We start from the raw sequence: 18,317 nt of genomic DNA, 5'->3' as shown, positions 1-18,317 counted from the left end.
CGATTTCAGGACATCCCAAAGCATTTACAGTTAATTAAGCACTTTTGAAATGTAGTCACTGTTGTAATGTAGGAAATGCAGCAGCTAATTTGTGCATAGCATGATCCCACAAACAGCAATGTGATAATGACTGGTTAATTTGTTTTTAGTGATGTTAGTAGAGGGATAAATATTGGCCAGAACACCAGGGAGAATTCCTCCGCTGTTCCTCGAATAGTGCCGTGGGATGTTTTATGTCCACCTGAGGGGACAGACGGGTCTCGGCTTTACAACTCATCTGAAAGACAGCGTGTTCAATAGTGCAGTGCTCACTCAGTCCTGCACTGGAGTGTCAGCCTAAATTATGTGCTCAAATCTCTGGAATGGGATTTCAACCCACATGCTTCTGACTCAGAGGGAAGAGTGCTACCACTGATCCAAGGCTGACACCTTGAGGTAGGACAGCTTTTAATTTTTAGTTTTAATGTACTAATTATTGCCCAGTTACCATATATTTTAGTGCCGGCACATAAATTAGAGAATTTTACTTACAATGTGTTTGTTTGGTAAACAATCCCAAACTTTCAATGTTGTTTTCAGTTGAGGAGGGGATGAGAGTAATTTATTGTTACTCATCCCTTTTGTTTGAGAAATTTTTTTAAAATGTGCAAAATATTGTTACATGTAAAAAGGCATGTATATTTTATAACAGTTTATTGTACTTGTACCTTTAATATCAATAACCTGACATTAGGTTAAGAACATTGCCAGTCAAGAATAGCACACCAACCCGTGGGGTTACTAAATAATGTTGAAATCCAAAATATTTGATGTCCTGTGATCAATTTTTTGCAGAGGAGCAGAGCTCGCTGGCCCAGTGATCCATCTCCCCTTGAAGAGATTTACCACCGTTGGGCTGGGTGCAGCAGTGAGCGCTGTTCTGACTCCGGCCACGGGGGGAGGTGTGCGGCGGGAGCGGAGCTGTGCGGCGGCCGGGGAGACGCCGGCGCCGCTCTCTCGCTGTTTAAAGGGCCCGAGTGAGCGGCGGGCGGCGCCTCCCCGGCAATGGCCGGTGTGTCCCAGAGGGAGGCCCGGAAAGCAGCTGATCGGTGGCAGAAGCGAGTGTTGGAGGAGCAGAGGGCCAGGATCAAACTGGTCAGGTTCCGGCATTGCATCTTCCTCGGTGTGCGGGTGTTTTTGATTTAAAAAAAAAATATCTAATAAAGCAGCGGGCCTGAGACGGGGCCCTCCAGCCCGCACCGGCTCACAGGGCAGCCCCGACCTCCACCTGTGGCTTCCAGTGCAGTCACTTCACTCCTGTCAGTCACTGATCACACCGTCTCTGCCTCCCACTCCCAACCTCCCTGCCTCCCAGTCCACCGCCCATCCCTCTTCCCTCCCCCCCCCCCAGTTCGCTCCCTTTTCCCTCCCCCCCCCCAGTTCGCTCCCTCTTCCCTCCCCCCCCAGTTCGCTCCCTCTTCCCTCCCCCCCCAGTTCGCTCCCTCTTCCCTCCCCCCCCAGTTCGCTCCCTCTTCCCTCCCCCCCCAGTTCGCTCCCTCTTCCCTCCCCCCCCAGTTCGCTCCCTCTTCCCTCCCCCCCCAGTTCGCTCCCTCTTCCCTCCCCCCCCAGTTCGCTCCCTCTTCCCTCCCCCCCCAGTTCGCTCCCTCTTCCCTCCCCCCCCAGTTCGCTCCCTCTTCCCTCCCCCCCCAGTTCGCTCCCTCTTCCCTCCCCCCCCAGTTCGCTCCCTCTTCCCTCCCCCCCCAGTTCGCTCCCTCTTCCCTCCCCCCCCCCAGTTCGCTCCCTCTTCCCTCCCCCCCCCCAGTTCGCTCCCTCTTCCCTCCCCCCCCCCAGTTCGCTCCCTCTTCCCTCCCCCCCAGTTCGCTCCCTCTTCCCTCTTCCCTCCCCCCCACAGTTCGCTCCCTCTTCCCTCCCCCCCCAGTTCGCTCCCTCTTTCCTCCCCCCCCCCCCACAGTTCGCTCCCTCTTCTCTCCCCCCCCCCCCACAGTTCGCTCCCTCTTCCCTCCCCCCCCAGTTCGCTCCCTCTTCCCTCCCCCCCCCCCCAGTTTGCTCCCTCTTCCCTCCCCCCCCCCCCCAGTTTGCTCCCTCTTCCCTCCCCCCCAGTTTGCTCCCTCCCCCCCCCCAGTTTGCTCCCTCCCCCCCCCCCCCAGTTTGCTCCCTCCCCCTCCCCCAGTTTGCTCCCTCCCCCTCCCCCAGTTTGCTCCCTCCCCCTCCCCCAGTTTGCTCCCTCCCCCTCCCCCAGTTTGCTCCCTCCCCCTCCCCCAGTTTGCTCCCTCCCCCTCCCCCAGTTTGCTCCCTCCCCCTCCCCCAGTTTGCTCCCTCCCCCTCCCCCAGTTTGCTCCCTCCCCCCCCCCCAGTTTGCTCCCTCCCCCCCCCCCAGTTTGCTCCCTCCCCCCCCCAGTTTGCTCCCTCCCCCCCCCCAGTTTGCTCCCTCCCCCCCCCCCAGTTTGCTCCCTCCCCCCCCCCCCAGTTTGCTCCCTCCCCCCCCCCAGTTTGCTCCCTCCCCCCCCCCAGTTTGCTCCCTCCCCCCCCCCAGTTTGCTCCCTCCCCCCCCCCCAGTTTGCTCCCTCCCCCCCCCAGTTTGCTCCCTCCCCCCCCCAGTTTGCTCCCTCCCCCCCCCCAGTTTGCTCCCTCCCCCCCCCCCAGTTTGCTCCCTCCCCCCCCCCAGTTTGCTCCCTCCCCCCCCCCAGTTTGCTCCCTCCCCCCCCCCAGTTTGCTCCCTCCCCCCCCCCAGTTTGCTCCCTCCCCCCCCCCAGTTTGCTCCCTCCCCCCCCCCAGTTTGCTCCCTCCCCCCCCCCAGTTTGCTCCCTCCCCCCCCCCAGTTTGCTCCCTCCCCCCCCCCAGTTTGCTCCCTCCCCCCCCCCAGTTTGCTCCCTCCCCCCCCCCAGTTTGCTCCCTCCCCCCCCCCAGTTTGCTCCCTCCCCCCCCCCCAGTTTGCTCCCTCCCCCCCCCCCCAGTTTGCTCCCTCCCCCCCCCCCAGTTTGCTCCCTCCCCCCCCCCCAGTTTGCTCCCTCCCCCCCCCCCAGTTTGCTCCCTCCCCCCCCCAGTTTGCTCCCTCCCCCCCCCAGTTTGCTCCCTCCCCCCCCCAGTTTGCTCCCTCCCCCCCCCCAGTTTGCTCCCTCCCCCCCCCCAGTTTGCTCCCTCCCCCCCCCAGTTTGCTCCCTTCCCCCCCCCCCAGTTTGCTCCCTCCCCCCCCCCCAGTTTGCTCCCTCCCCCCCCCCCAGTTTGCTCCCTCCCCCCCCCCCCAGTTTGCTCCCTCCCCCCCCCCAGTTTGCTCCCTCCCCCCCCCCAGTTTGCTCCCTCCCCCCCCCCCAGTTTGCTCCCTCCCCCCCCCCCAGTTTGCTCCCTCCCCCCCCCCCAGTTTGCTCCCTCCCCCCCCCCCAGTTTGCTCCCTCCCCCCCCCCAGTTTGCTCCCTCCCCCCCCCAGTTTGCTCCCTCCCCCCCCCCCCAGTTTGCTCCCTCCCCCCCCCCAGTTTGCTCCCTCCCCCCCCCAGTTTGCTCCCTCCCCCCCCCCAGTTTGCTCCCTCCCCCCCCCCCAGTTTGCTCCCTCCCCCCCCCCCAGTTTGCTCCCTCCCCCCCCCAGTTTGCTCCCTCCCCCCCCCCAGTTTGCTCCCTCCCCCCCCCAGTTTGCTCCCTCCCCCCCCCCAGTTTGCTCCCTCCCCCCCCCCCAGTTTGCTCCCTCCCCCCCCCCCAAGTTTGCTCCCTCCCCCCCCCCAGTTTGCTCCCTCCCCCCCCCCCCAGTTTGCTCCCTCTCCCCCCCCCATTTTGCTCCCTCCCCCCCCCCCATTTTGCTCCCCCCCCCCCCCCAGTTTGCTCCCTCTTCCCCCCCCCCCCCAGTTTGCTCCCTCTTCCCCCCCCCCCCCAGTTTGCTCCCTCTTCCCCCCCCCCCCAGTTTGCTCCCTCTTCCCCCCACCCCAGTTTGCTCCCTCTTCCCCCCCCCCCCAGTTTGCTCCCTCTTCCCTCCCCCCCCCCCCCCAGTTTGCTCCCTCTTCCCTCCCCCCCCCCCCCAGTTTGCTCCCTCTTCCCTCCCCCCTCCCCCAGTTCGCTCCCTCTTCCCTCCCCCCCCCCCCAGTTCGCTCCCTCTTCCCTCCCCCCCTCCCCCAGTTCGCTCCCTCTTCCCTCCCCCCCCTCCCCCAGTTCGCTCCCTCTTCCCTCCCCCCTCCCCCAGTTCGCTCCCTCTTCACTCCCCCCTCCCCCAGTTCGCTCCCTCTTCACTCCCTCCCCCCCCCCCAGTTTGCTCCCTCTTCCCTCCCCCCCCAGTTTGCTCCCTATTCCCTCCCCCCCCCCCCCCCAGTTTGCTCCCTTTTCCCTCCCCCCCCCCAGTTTGCTCCCTCTTCCCTCCCCCCCCCAGTTTGCTCCCTCTTCCCTCCCCCCCCCAGTTTGCTCCCCCTTCCCTCCCCCCCCCCCCAGTTTGCTCCCTCTTCCCTCCCCCCCCCCCCCAGTTTGCTCCCTCTTCCCTCCCCCCCCCCCTCCCCAGTTCGCTCCCTCTTCCCTCCCCAGTTCGCTCCCTCTTCCCTCCCCAGTTCGCTCCCTCTTCCCTCCCCCCCCCCCCCAGTTCGCTCCCTCTTCCCTCCCCCCCCCCCAGTTCGCTCCCTCTTCCCTCCCCCCCCCCCCCCCCCAGTTCGCTCCCTCTTCCCTCCCCAGTTCGCTCCCTCTTCCCTCCCCAGTTCGCTCCCTCTTCCCTCCCCAGTTCGCTCCCTCTTCCCTCCCCAGTTCGCTCCCTCTTCCCTCCCCCCCCCCCCCAGTTCGCTCCCTCTTCCCTCCCCCCCCCCTCCCCAGTTCGCTCCCTCTTCCCTCCCTCTTCCCTCCCCAGTTCGCTCCCTCTTCCCTCCCTCTTCCCTCCCCAGTTCGCTCCCTCTTCCCTCCCCAGTTCGCTCCCTCTTCCCTCCCCAGTTCGCTCCCTCTTCCCTCCCCAGTTCGCTCCCTCTTCCCTCCCCAGTTCGCTCCCTCTTCCCTCCCCAGTTCGCTCCCTCTTCCCTCCCCAGTTCGCTCCCTCTTCCCTCCCCAGTTCGCTCCCTCTTCCCTCCCCAGTTCGCTCCCTCTTCCCTCCCCAGTTCGCTCCCTCTTCCCTCCCCAGTTCGCTCCCTCTTCCCTCCCCAGTTCGCTCCCTCTTCCCTCCCCAGTTCGCTCCCTCTTCCCTCCCCAGTTCGCTCCCTCTTCCCTCCCCAGTTCGCTCCCTCTTCCCTCCCCAGTTCGCTCCCTCTTCCCTCCCCAGTTCGCTCCCTCTTCCCTCCCCAGTTCGCTCCCTCTTCCCTCCCCAGTTCGCTCCCTCTTCCCTCCCCAGTTCGCTCCCTCTTCCCTCCCCAGTTCGCTCCCTCTTCCCTCCCCAGTTCGCTCCCTCTTCCCTCCCCAGTTCGCTCCCTCTTCCCTCCCCAGTTCGCTCCCTCTTCCCTCCCCAGTTCGCTCCCTCTTCCCTCCCCAGTTCGCTCCCTCTTCCCTCCCCAGTTCGCTCCCTCTTCCCTCCCCAGTTCGCTCCCTCTTCCCTCCCCAGTTCGCTCCCTCTTCCCTCCCCAGTTCGCTCCCTCTTCCCTCCCCAGTTCGCTCCCTCTTCCCTCCCCAGTTCGCTCCCTCTTCCCTCCCCAGTTCGCTCCCTCTTCCCTCCCCAGTTCGCTCCCTCTTCCCTCCCCAGTTCGCTCCCTCTTCCCTCCCCAGTTCGCTCCCTCTTCCCTCCCCAGTTCGCTCCCTCTTCCCTCCCCAGTTCGCTCCCTCTTCCCTCCCCAGTTCGCTCCCTCTTCCCTCCCCAGTTCGCTCCCTCTTCCCTCCCCAGTTCGCTCCCTCTTCCCTCCCCAGTTCGCTCCCTCTTCCCTCCCCAGTTCGCTCCCTCTTCCCTCCCCAGTTCGCTCCCTCTTCCCTCCCCAGTTCGCTCCCTCTTCCCTCCCCAGTTCGCTCCCTCTTCCCTCCCCAGTTCGCTCCCTCTTCCCTCCCCAGTTCGCTCCCTCTTCCCTCCCCAGTTCGCTCCCTCTTCCCTCCCCAGTTCGCTCCCTCTTCCCTCCCCAGTTCGCTCCCTCTTCCCTCCCCAGTTCGCTCCCTCTTCCCTCCCCAGTTCGCTCCCTCTTCCCTCCCCAGTTCGCTCCCTCTTCCCTCCCCAGTTCGCTCCCTCTTCCCTCCCCAGTTCGCTCCCTCTTCCCTCCCCAGTTCGCTCCCTCTTCCCTCCCCAGTTCGCTCCCTCTTCCCTCCCCAGTTCGCTCCCTCTTCCCTCCCCAGTTCGCTCCCTCTTCCCTCCCCAGTTCGCTCCCTCTTCCCTCCCCAGTTCGCTCCCTCTTCCCTCCCCAGTTCGCTCCCTCTTCCCTCCCCAGTTCGCTCCCTCTTCCCTCCCCAGTTCGCTCCCTCTTCCCTCCCCAGTTCGCTCCCTCTTCCCTCCCCAGTTCGCTCCCTCTTCCCTCCCCAGTTCGCTCCCTCTTCCCTCCCCAGTTCGCTCCCTCTTCCCTCCCCAGTTCGCTCCCTCTTCCCTCCCCAGTTCGCTCCCTCTTCCCTCCCCAGTTCGCTCCCTCTTCCCTCCCCAGTTCGCTCCCTCTTCCCTCCCCAGTTCGCTCCCTCTTCCCTCCCCAGTTCGCTCCCTCTTCCCTCCCCAGTTCGCTCCCTCTTCCCTCCCCAGTTCGCTCCCTCTTCCCTCCCCAGTTCGCTCCCTCTTCCCTCCCCAGTTCGCTCCCTCTTCCCTCCCCAGTTCGCTCCCTCTTCCCTCCCCAGTTCGCTCCCTCTTCCCTCCCCAGTTCGCTCCCTCTTCCCTCCCCAGTTCGCTCCCTCTTCCCTCCCCAGTTCGCTCCCTCTTCCCTCCCCAGTTCGCTCCCTCTTCCCTCCCCAGTTCGCTCCCTCTTCCCTCCCCAGTTCGCTCCCTCTTCCCTCCCCAGTTCGCTCCCTCTTCCCTCCCCAGTTCGCTCCCTCTTCCCTCCCCAGTTCGCTCCCTCTTCCCTCCCCAGTTCGCTCCCTCTTCCCTCCCCAGTTCGCTCCCTCTTCCCTCCCCAGTTCGCTCCCTCTTCCCTCCCCAGTTCGCTCCCTCTTCCCTCCCCAGTTCGCTCCCTCTTCCCTCCCCAGTTCGCTCCCTCTTCCCTCCCCAGTTCGCTCCCTCTTCCCTCCCCAGTTCGCTCCCTCTTCCCTCCCCAGTTCGCTCCCTCTTCCCTCCCCAGTTCGCTCCCTCTTCCCTCCCCAGTTCGCTCCCTCTTCCCTCCCCAGTTCGCTCCCTCTTCCCTCCCCAGTTCGCTCCCTCTTCCCTCCCCAGTTCGCTCCCTCTTCCCTCCCCAGTTCGCTCCCTCTTCCCTCCCCAGTTCGCTCCCTCTTCCCTCCCCAGTTCGCTCCCTCTTCCCTCCCCAGTTCGCTCCCTCTTCCCTCCCCAGTTCGCTCCCTCTTCCCTCCCCAGTTCGCTCCCTCTTCCCTCCCCAGTTCGCTCCCTCTTCCCTCCCCAGTTCGCTCCCTCTTCCCTCCCCAGTTCGCTCCCTCTTCCCTCCCCAGTTCGCTCCCTCTTCCCTCCCCAGTTCGCTCCCTCTTCCCTCCCCAGTTCGCTCCCTCTTCCCTCCCCAGTTCGCTCCCTCTTCCCTCCCCAGTTCGCTCCCTCTTCCCTCCCCAGTTCGCTCCCTCTTCCCTCCCCAGTTCGCTCCCTCTTCCCTCCCCAGTTCGCTCCCTCTTCCCTCCCCAGTTCGCTCCCTCTTCCCTCCCCAGTTCGCTCCCTCTTCCCTCCCCAGTTCGCTCCCTCTTCCCTCCCCAGTTCGCTCCCTCTTCCCTCCCCAGTTCGCTCCCTCTTCCCTCCCCAGTTCGCTCCCTCTTCCCTCCCCAGTTCGCTCCCTCTTCCCTCCCCAGTTCGCTCCCTCTTCCCTCCCCAGTTCGCTCCCTCTTCCCCCCCCAGTTCGCTCCCTCTTCCCCCCCCAGTTCGCTCCCTCTTCCCCCCCCCAGTTCGCTCCCTCTTCCCCCCCCCAGTTCGCTCCCTCTTCCCCCCCCCAGTTCGCTCCCTCTTCCCCCCCCCCAGTTCGCTCCCTCTTCCCCCCCCCCCCCCCCCAGTTCGCTCCCTCTTCCCTCTCCCTCCCCCCCCCCCCAGTTCGCTCCCTCTTCCCTCTCCCTCCCCCCCCCCCAGTTCGCTCCCTCTTCCCTCCTTCCCTCCCCCCCCAGTTCTCTCCCTCTTCCCTCCCCCCCCCCCCCCAATTCTCTCCCCCCCCCCCCAATTCTCTCCCCCCCCCCCCCCCCAGTTCTCTCCCTCTTCCCCCCCCCCCCAGTTCTCTCCCTCTTCCCCCCCCCCCCAGTTCTCTCCCTCTTCCCTCCCCCCCCCCCCCCCCCCAGTTCACCCCCTCTTCCCTCCCCCCCCCAGTTCACCCTCCTCTGTTCCCATTGGAAATAAAAACAGAAAATGCTAGAGATACTCAGCAGATCAGGCAGCATTTGTGGAAAGAGAAAAAACGAGTTAACCTTTCAGGTCGATGACCCTTTGTCCGAATTGGCAATCGTTTGAAATGTAATGGGGTGAACTGGGGCAGGCACGGCGTGAGCTGTGACTGACAAGACTGAAGTACTGGGGGTCAGGTCGGCTCTTGCAGATGACCCTCGAAGGTTCAAGCCCCTCTCCAGAGACCTGAGCACAAAAATCTAGGCTGATGCTCCAGTGCAGTGCTGAGGGAGTGCTGCCTTTCGGTTAAACACAGATCCTTCTGCTCTCTCTCTCTGCTGGATTTAAAAGATCCCGTGGTGCTATTTTGAAGAAGAGCACGGGTGTTAATCCTCAATTCACCCTCTCAATCAACATCACTAAAACACATTACCTGGTCAAGTATTATTGCAAGTTGGCAGAGTACAGCTAGACTGCACATGCCGACTCAACCAAGACATGACCATTCTTCCCTTAGCGGTGAATCCTGACCGACCACGGCCAGGCCAACCCAACCCTCTTCTGGCCGGACATCGGTGCACGTGCACTTCCTGCAAGGGTTCCTGGGCAATGACCACAAGTGGGGAGGCTGGGTGGTTTTGAATTCCTCTCCTCCCTTTCTCTCCCCGCTTTTTGATAATTCAGTTGTGTCGATCCCTTTCTGTCACCAAGCCGGGATCGGCTAATTTGGCATGCACTAGTGTTCGAACCTGTGACCTCTTGGTCTGTAACAGTTCTGGGCTGGAGTTTTACCCCATTTGAGTTATTTTGGAACTAATTATCAGCAGATTGAAAAGTTGTTATGGCTATTGTGGGAAGAGGAGACCCTTTGCCATGCTGATTATGTGCAAATGATGTGGTTCCTGTCAGATTTGCACTATAATTATGGATGAGGTAGGCCATTTAATTTGTCTTAATTCATCAATCCAGAGGGCTTCTAAATTGCCCCCCCCCCCCAATTTCATTGTCACATTCATTCTTAAATGATTTTTCTTTTTTATATATATATTATATATATGGAAGACAAGACAAAATTTGCTCAACACTTAATAAATATCATGCCCATTTCCATTCTATGCCACGTTCACACACAAGAAAGTCTCATTGTTGATGGTGCATCATTTTGGAAAAGAATTAATACATAGAGACAACTTCCATAACCAGGACCAGAAGTAGTGCAGTGTGAACTCACTTGTAAAGGATTGAGTGGCTTAGTAGTTTATTGAATGAGTAGCTGAAGTGTACAGACCAGAATACCCAGGTTTGATTTCCTGTCATCATAGACTTGCTTCCACTCAGTGAGTTCTCGGATGACTGTACAGTCCAATACGGGAATTACAGTCTCTGTCACAGGTGGGACAGACAGCGGTTGAAGGAAAGGGTGGGTGGGAGTCTCGTTTGCCGCACGCTCCTTCCGCTGCCTGCGCTTGCTTTCTGCATGCTCTTGGCGATGAGACTTGATGTGCTCAGCTCTTCCTCCACTTAGAGCGGTCTTTGGCCAGGGATTCCCAGGTGTCGGTGGGAATGTTGCACTTTATCAAGGAGGCTTTGAGGGTGTCCTTGGAATGTTTTCTCTGCCCACCTGGGGCTCGCTTGCCGTGTAGGAGTTCCGAGTAGAGCGCTTGCTTTGGGATTCTTGTGTCGGGCATGCGGACAATGTGGCCCGCCCAACGGAGCTGATCGAATGTGGTCAGTGCTTTGATGCTGGGGATGTTGGCCTGATCGAAAACATTGACTTTGGTGCGTCTATCCTTCCAACTGATTTGCAGGATCTTGCGGAGACATCGTTGGTGGTATTTCTCCAGTGATTTGAGGTGTCTGCTGTATATGGTCCACATCTCTGAGCGACACAGGAGGGCGGGTATCACTACAGCCCTGTAGACCATAAGCTTGGTGCCAGATTTGAGGGCCTGATCCTCGAACACTCTCTTCCTCAGGTGACCGAAGGCTGCGCTGGCGCACTGGAGGTGGTGTTGAGCCTTGTCGTCGCTGTCTGCCCTTGCTGATAGTAGGCTCCCGAGGTATGGAAAGTGGTCCATGTTGTCCAAGGCTGTGCCGTGGGGATGGGTATTCATATAGCTGAGCAGTGGATTACGGGGGGTCGGCGGGGGGGGGGGGGAACTGCCAGGGTTCCCGATTGTTCTTTTTGGAAGCGTGTTTTTGTGGATGACCTGTGAGAATAGAATTGGGCTCAGCTGTGATACCTCCTTGCTGTGAATAATAGCCACTTGGGCAAGGTACCTGACACCCATTAATTTGTATTGCAGTGTACAGTCAGTGTTTCCAGGGGAAGGAAGGAAGGGAGGGAATTGTTGAGTAAAAGAAAAAAAAGGAGGGAATTGTACATGGTTTATTACTATCAAACTTCACACCATGTTGTAGTGGTGGGATGAACAATTCTCAGAAGCGCTCTGTGGCCATCTGTGGCTGGACCTGCCCAAATGGTTATGGAGTTCAGAAGAATGAGAGGGGATCTCATAGAAACGTTTAAAATTCTGACGGGTTTAGACAGGTTAGATGCAGGAAGAATGTTCCCAATGTTTGGGAAGTCCAGAACCAGGGGTCACAGTCTAAGGATAAGGGGTCAGCCATTTAGGACCGAGATGAGGAGAAACTTCTTCACCCAGAGAGTGGTGAACCTGTGGAATTCTCTACCACAGAAAGTTGTTGAGGCCAATTCACTAAATATATTCAAAAAGGAGTTAGATGTAGTCCTTACTACTAGGGGGATCAAGGAGTATGGCGAGAAAGCAGGAATGGGGTACTGAAGTTGCATGATCAGCCATGAACTTATTGAATGGTGGTGCAGGCTCGAATGGCCGACTGGCCTACTCCTGCACCTATTTTCTATGTTTGTTTCTATGTGAGTGATTTAGCATGGGACTGCATCCCACAACTAGTCATGTGAATATTTACAGTCACTACTTGCAGTTGTTTTTTTCTGCGAAGCACCCCAGTTTTGCATTAAAAATCTTGGAGGTAGTAAACATGCCATTTTCCAAGTGAAAACAAATCACTTTCCTGACAAATGGCAGGCTGTATGCTGTCGCTATTCCCACTTGAGGGCTGCTTATAAGCCACAGTCATTGGTAGCATATTCAGTATTATGTGGGTATGAGTCACTTAACAGTTCAGTTTGCTAGAAAATGCATCTATAATTAAGTTGGAGACAACCACAATAAAAATATTATGCATCAATAAATTCAGTTAACTATATTGATGTTTATCCTGGAAAACCTCTTTTTTTTTTAGTGTAATGAGTACATGTTTGAAGCCCATCTCGTCTGACCCATGAATAAACAGCATATTAATGAGGTATTAATGGCAATCTTTCAGCTTTGTCAAAGATTAAAACTTCAACTCTGCAGCACTGACATTCTGTGATATTCAATAGCAAGTGGTGACTGCGCCATTACATATTATTAAACTAGCCGTTGTTTTACTGATCAAGTTTGCTGAGGATACAAAGCTAGGTGGGAATGCAAGTTGCGAGGAGGATGAAAAGAGACTTCAAGGAGATATAGACAGGCTAAGTGAGTGAGCAAGAACATGGTAAATGGAATATAATGTGGTTATCCACTTTGGTAGGAAAAATAGAAAAGCAGAGTATTTTTTAAATGGTGAGAGATTGGTAAGTGTTGGTGTTCAGAGGGACCTGGGTGTCCTTGTACACGACTCACTGAAAGTTAACATGCAGGTACAGCAAGCAATTAAGAAAGCAAATGGTATGGTTGGCCTTTATTACAAGAGGATTTGAGCATAAGATTAAAGATGTCTTACTGCAATTATATAGGGCCCTGGTGGGACCTAGAGTATTGTTTGTTTTGGTGGTCTTACCTAAGGAAGGATATACTTGCCATTGAGGGCGTGCAATGAAAGTTCACCAGACTAATTCCTGGGCTGGGGGATTGTCCTATGAGGAGAGATTGAGTAGACTAGGTCTACATTCTCGAGAGTTTAGGTGATCTCAATGAAACATGCAAAATTCTTACAGGGTAGATGCGGGGAGGATGTTTCCTCTGGCTGAGGAGTCTAGAACCAGGGGTCATAGTTTCAGAATAAGGGGTTGGATTTGGGAATAGATACTTCATGCAGTCTTATCTATCACATGGACCTTTGATGTAGGCAAAATATGGCGGCTCAATTTGCGGCCCATACGGGCAGGTACGCACGCGCCTGTAGGGACCGCACAAGTTCCGGTTTCAGGCTGGCACTGTGCATGTGCCCAAACCCAAAACTTGTGATCTGTCAAGAATCCTCTCGACAGATTGTACCAATCTGAAGTAAATAGGCATTCACTGGTGGAGAGTTGGGCTATTTGCACAACCTCTGCCCAGCGAATGCCTGTGAAATTCTTACGCCTGATAAAAGCGTAAAGCCTGTTTTTATCAGCGTAAGACTTTTAAAGGACCGAAAAATACATTTATTTTCATAATTTAAACATTTAAAAAATCTGTGCAATATGGTACGTTTATTTTTAGTCCTGTTAAAATTTATTTTTCAAAAATTACATTTTTGTTTTAAATAATTAATTAGATTCCATTTTGCTTGATTTTAAATGTGATTTAAAAAAATATTTATTTTAAGTGTTTGTGTATTTTTGAAGGTATTCCTAACCATACTATCACCACAAGTATGAATGGGAGTACTCCTACTTTGATTGGTTGGGCCGGCCCACGTGATCCCAGGACCGCTTGTGAAACACCTGCGCCCCTGGGATACGTGGGCCTCTATGCAGGCCTTCACGTAGAGGCCCAGAACTGCAAGTTGCCGAACCTCCCGGACCACCAGGTAAGTTCGTAGATTTTTTTCAGGTTGGAGGCATCCGCCTACCGGAAGCCTCCGACTGCAATTTCTGCATCATTGTGTATAAAGGAGCATGGTTTTCAACAGTGATACTGAAACCGAAAAGCCACTCTCTGATCCGGGTTGGGTTGATCCCTCAACCGAGGTATCCATAAAATCTGTTCCGTATACTACTCTAAGTGTCTCGTACTTACTTGAAGCACATTGTTGTGAACCATAGAAGGCAGGAGGTTGAATGCTAACAGTATCATCACCAGAGGTTATGATGTTATAGAATAACATTATTCTGTGTTTCACAGGAGATTATTAAGAGCGTAATTTTTCGGCTTCATTGCAAAGTGAAGAGCTTGGTGTATTAAATTGTTAATATTTTAACTGTCTAGGGACAGGAAGATCACAGTGAAGATGGAAAAGATAGTAAACTGCAGTGTTGTCAATAGGATTTTAGCAAAGTGTAATTGTGGGCTTGTGAAATTTGAAGTATGAAAAGCATTCAGCAGTACAATCAAATTATAGTTTCTTTCTGATGTCTTCACTATTTGTGCACTAGCTTTAACGAATATATAAGTTTGTAAGCATGTTTATGATTCATAAACAATTGCACAAATGAAAATATCAAAGTTTACAAACTTGGAATGTGTCTGGAGGGACCATTTTGACACAAGACAGATTTGGTCGTTGTGGAAGCAATTTGAGATGATTAATGAAAAGTACTGCATAGGTGCAATGATAAAATTAGTTGGCTCAAGTGCAATTTGTCCTTTATTTTATTGGCACAGGAGTTAAAACTCCATTTCAAACATCTATTCGGTGATGTTAGACTATGTATTCTTTACATATGAGATTTTTCATGCCATTCTTTCACACACTAAACAGTATTTAGTTTAACCAGGACGATAAAGAACTGCTGCCTGCTAACATTAAAAATGTATCCGTTGAAATTAAAGTTTGTAGAAAAAAAAATTCTCAGTAAATGATTTAGACTTACTAAGGAGTATTGCCAGTTGATCCACACTAACTATCTATTTTAGTCCCATTTTCTTGCTTTATCTATATACTTTTTGGTATTTTTCTTCAAATATTTATCTAACTTCCTTATAAGTGTAATTGAATCGGCTTCAATAGGAACTGGTGGTAATATGTTCCACATTCTAATAGCTCATTTCTTCTAATTTCCCCTTAATTGATTCTCCTGCAGGTCTCCAAAATCCTTCAAAAACCAGAAGAACTACGAACAAAAGATGACCTCACTGTACTTGCAACATGTGTTGACACTGTGCAGGAGTTGGAGAAACGAAAGCAGAAGAGTGATGCACGAAAGAGGAAACTGGAAGAGGTGGGTAATTTATACAGTAGCTGACTGCTGAGGTTCCTTATTAGTCAGTTATCCGCTATATACAGCAACAGACTTTCTCACCCAGTCATTAGTGGTTTAAATCTGAGAAACCATGATAAAAAAAACTTGAGATCTGAATTTTAGCACCGAACCAGTTATGACCAATTCCTGCCGTTCCTTCTACTGAATGCAAGAACTACCGGTACTTTCATTTCTGTAGCTCCTTTCACAACCTCAGGACATTCCAAAAGGCTTTGAAGTACTTTTGAAGTGTAGTCACTGATGTAATGTAGGACATGTGGCAGCCAATTTGCGCACAAAGACCCACAAACTGTTATGAGATAATGACCAGATAATCTGCTTTAGTGATGTTGGTTGAGATATAAATATTGGCCAGGACTCCAGGGATAACTCCCCTGCTTTTCTTCAAAATAGTGGCATGTGATCTTTTACATCCACTCGGGACAGCAGACAGGTTCTTGGTTTAACATCTCATCCAAAAGATGGCACCTTTGATAGTACAGAACTCCCTCAGTACTGCACTGAGGTTTCAGCCTAGATTATGTGCTCAGGTCCCTGGAGTGGGACCCGAACCCACAACCTTCTGACTCAGGCGAATGCTATCAACTGAGCCACAACTTCGTGTTAGTACGATAGCCTGTTCTCATATGTTAGTGGTTGCGCTTTCAATAGTCATTGAGGCAACTGTCAGATTTCCTTCATCCTTTACTTGAGTCCTCAGCACCATGATTAATATTTTTGGCAGGCAAGCTTTCTTTGGCTTATGCCAATTTGTAAACCAGCACGAGGAGGTAGTTAGAAGTGTAGGTGTTCCCCTTGTCGTTCGGGGAAGCACCTGGATTCTGCTCTCCTCTCCTTGATGCTTGGACTATTATTGGAAATTCCATGTGTAAAGAAATCACAGATATTAATCCAACTTCTATCACTCTAGCAAGCACAATGATAGTGAATTAACTCACTGGGCTGCCGAATACATCAGCCTTGGTTCAGTTGTAGCAGTCTTGCCGCTGAATCAAGTCATGAGTTCAAGCCCCGTCCCACAAGCAGTAGTCCAGACTGACACCTTGTGATGAGACATTAAATCGAGGTTTTGTAATGCCCTTTCAGGTGGATGTAAAAGATCTCTCAGCACTATTCAAAGAAGAGCAGGGGAGTTTACAATGTGTCTTGGCTAATATTTATCCCTCAATCAACACCACCAAAAACAGATTAACTGATCATTCATCTCATTGTTTGTGGGATCGTGCTGTGTGCAATCTGGTCGCTGTGTTTCCCTATTAAACAGCGACTAACTTCAAAAGTAATTTAATGGCTGTAAAACACAATGGGATGTTCTGAGAACGTGAAAGGCACTATATAGATCCAAGTCCTTCCTTTAATAAATGCAGTATTAAACTTAGAAGTTAAAATATTTTACTTTAATGAAACAAAACTGACTCAATTTTACATTTCAATTACCAACCTTTAGTGGTGTAAATATCAGCAGGATCAGCCAAAGTTAAGGTATTCTATTACAATAAACATTAAAAAAAGTGAATTCAAGAATAGGAAAATAACTGATTCAATTATCACTTCAGGACTTGAGCACTTAATCTGGCATGACACTTCAGCGCAAGTTTAAGGTCGTGCTGCATTGTCAGATGTGCCATACTTCAGATGAGATGTTAAACCAAGGTCCTGTGTTCCTGCTGTTGTGAATGTAAAATAAGAATAGGAGAGCTCTGCCGCTATGGTGGAAAACATATATCCCCAATCAGCGCCACCAAAACAGATTGACTGGTCATTTATCTCCTGTGTTGTTTGTGGGGTCTTGCTGTGTTAAAATTGGCTGGTGTGTTTACCTAAATAACAGAAGTGACTTTATTTCAGAAATTATTTAATGGCTTTGGAGCAGTTTGAGATGTCCAAAGGATGTGAAAGGCATAATATAAATGCAAAGTTTTTCTTCGTTCTTCCTTTAAACAATTTGTAGACCATCATTTTTTAAGATGCTCGTGCAGAGTGGATGCATGTTAAATGTTCATTTTATGCTGTGAGATGGTTTATCTTGTTAGATTATAGATGAACCTGAAGAACTAAAGAGAAAAATTAACCTACTGGCGGCAGCTATTCAGGAAGCACAATACCCAGTCATCTATTCTGGTGCAGGGATCAGCACGGTAAGGCAGTACCATAACTAAGCCAAGAAGAAATGAGAACCATTATTCACAACTCACGAGAACTTCAAACCTCTTCTGCCTGCATAGCAGTTTGAAGGAATGTGCAGCAGAGTATGAAACAGCAGTTTGTAGTCGTAGATATATTGGGCCCAAGTTTCGAGCCGCGCCTAGAATGGCGCAGCCCTGACCTGGACGCCCGTTTTTCGCGCCGCAAAGTGCGCTGAAAAAAAAAGTACCTATTCTCCGGCTCACTGTAGGCCCTCTGGAGCTGGGCGCGGCGCAGCATGAGCTGTACGGGGCGGAGCCAGGTCCCTGCGCTGAAAACAGTGCCGGGACCTCTGCACAGGGCCGCTACAGTGGGCGCGCGTGTGCAGTAGCTCCAGGCTCCCAAATCTCTGTGGGAGGAGCCCGAAACACACAGCCTCGAGCCCTGGCAGGATGGCCTCACTGGGGCTGCGTCGATAAGGCTCCTCCCACGCCCAGCTCCTGCTTCCTCTGGACCGGACCGGACCCGACTTGACTCAAGCTCCCACGCTCCCCCCCCACCCCGACCGATCTCTGCCACCGCCCCGCCCCCCCCCTCCCGACCGATCTCTACCTGCCCCCCACCGACCGATCTCCAACCCTCCTCTCTCTCTCCCGTCCCCCCTCCGACCGACCACCCTCCCCTCTGCCCCGACCCGCGTTCCAGACCCCATGCCCTCCTGTCGATCCGGTAAGTCTAAGCCGAAGTCTGGGCCCGGCCCTTTCAGCCTCCTCTCCTTTCTGTCTCTCTCTCTCTGCTCTCTCCCTCCTCTCTCTCTCCCTCTCTCTCTCTCCCCCCCCCCCCCCCTTCTCCCTCTATCTCTCTCTCTCCCCCCCCTCTCTCCTCCCTCCCCTCCCTTCTCTCCTCCCTCCCCCTCCCTTCTCTCCCTCCTCCCCCTCCCTTCTCTCCTCCCCCCCCTCCCTTCTCTCCTCCCTCCCCCTCCCTTCTCTCCTCCCTCCCCCTCCCTTCTTCTCCTCCCTCCCCCTCCCTTCTCTCCTCCCTCCCCCTCCCTTCTCTCCCCCCCCTCCTTCTCTCCTCCCTCCCCCTCCCTTCTCTCCTCCCTCTCCCTTCTCTCCTCCCTCCCCCTCCTCCCTTCTCTCCTCCCTCCCCCTCCCTTCTCTCCTCCCTCCCCCCTCCCTTCTCTCCTCCCCCCCTCCCTTCTCTCCCCCCCCTCCCTTCTCTCCTCCCCCCCTCCCTTCTCTCCTCCCCCCCTCCCTTCTCTCCTCCCCCCTCCCTTCTCTCCTCCCCCCCTCCCTTCTCTCCTCCCCCCCTCCCTTCTCTCCTCCCCCCTCCCTTCTCTCCTCCCCCCCCTCCCTTCTCTCCTCCCCCCCCTCCCTTCTCTCCTCCCCCCCCCTCCCTTCTCTCCTCCCCCCTCCCTTCTCTCCTCCTCCCCCTCCTTCCTCTCCCCCCCTCCCTTCTCTCCCCCCCTCCCTTCTCTCCTCCCCCCCCTTCTCTCCTCCCCCCCCTCCCTTCTCCTTCCCTCCCCCCCCTCCCTTCTCTCCTCCCCCCCCTCCCTTCTCTCCTCCCCCCCCTCCCTTCTCTCCTCCCCACCCTCCTTCTCTCCTCCCCCCCCCTCCTTCTCTCCTCCCCCCCCCTCCCTTCTCTCCTCCCCCCCCTCCCTTCTCT

General features: G+C 54.7%; 1 protein-coding gene across 1 annotated transcript in view; it reads left to right on the top strand.

Annotated features, from left to right (window-relative positions):
* The first annotated feature begins 992 nt into the window (after window positions 1-992).
* Window positions 993-18,317, top strand: part of sirt7 (sirtuin 7) — a 56,688-nt gene continuing 39,363 nt past the window's right edge. The window contains exons 1-3 of the mRNA XM_070857733.1: window positions 993-1,134; window positions 14,349-14,486; window positions 16,562-16,666. Of these exons, the coding sequence (XP_070713834.1) occupies window positions 1,045-1,134; window positions 14,349-14,486; window positions 16,562-16,666 (333 nt within the window). The 5' untranslated portion in view covers window positions 993-1,044. The remainder of the gene's footprint in view (window positions 1,135-14,348; window positions 14,487-16,561; window positions 16,667-18,317) is intronic.

Source organism: Pristiophorus japonicus, chromosome 16 (assembly GCF_044704955.1).
Source record: "Pristiophorus japonicus isolate sPriJap1 chromosome 16, sPriJap1.hap1, whole genome shotgun sequence".
Classification (NCBI taxonomy): Eukaryota; Metazoa; Chordata; class Chondrichthyes; family Pristiophoridae; genus Pristiophorus; species Pristiophorus japonicus.
Note: the sequence above shows the minus strand (reverse complement) of the source record. Positions and strands in the feature narration are given on the sequence as shown.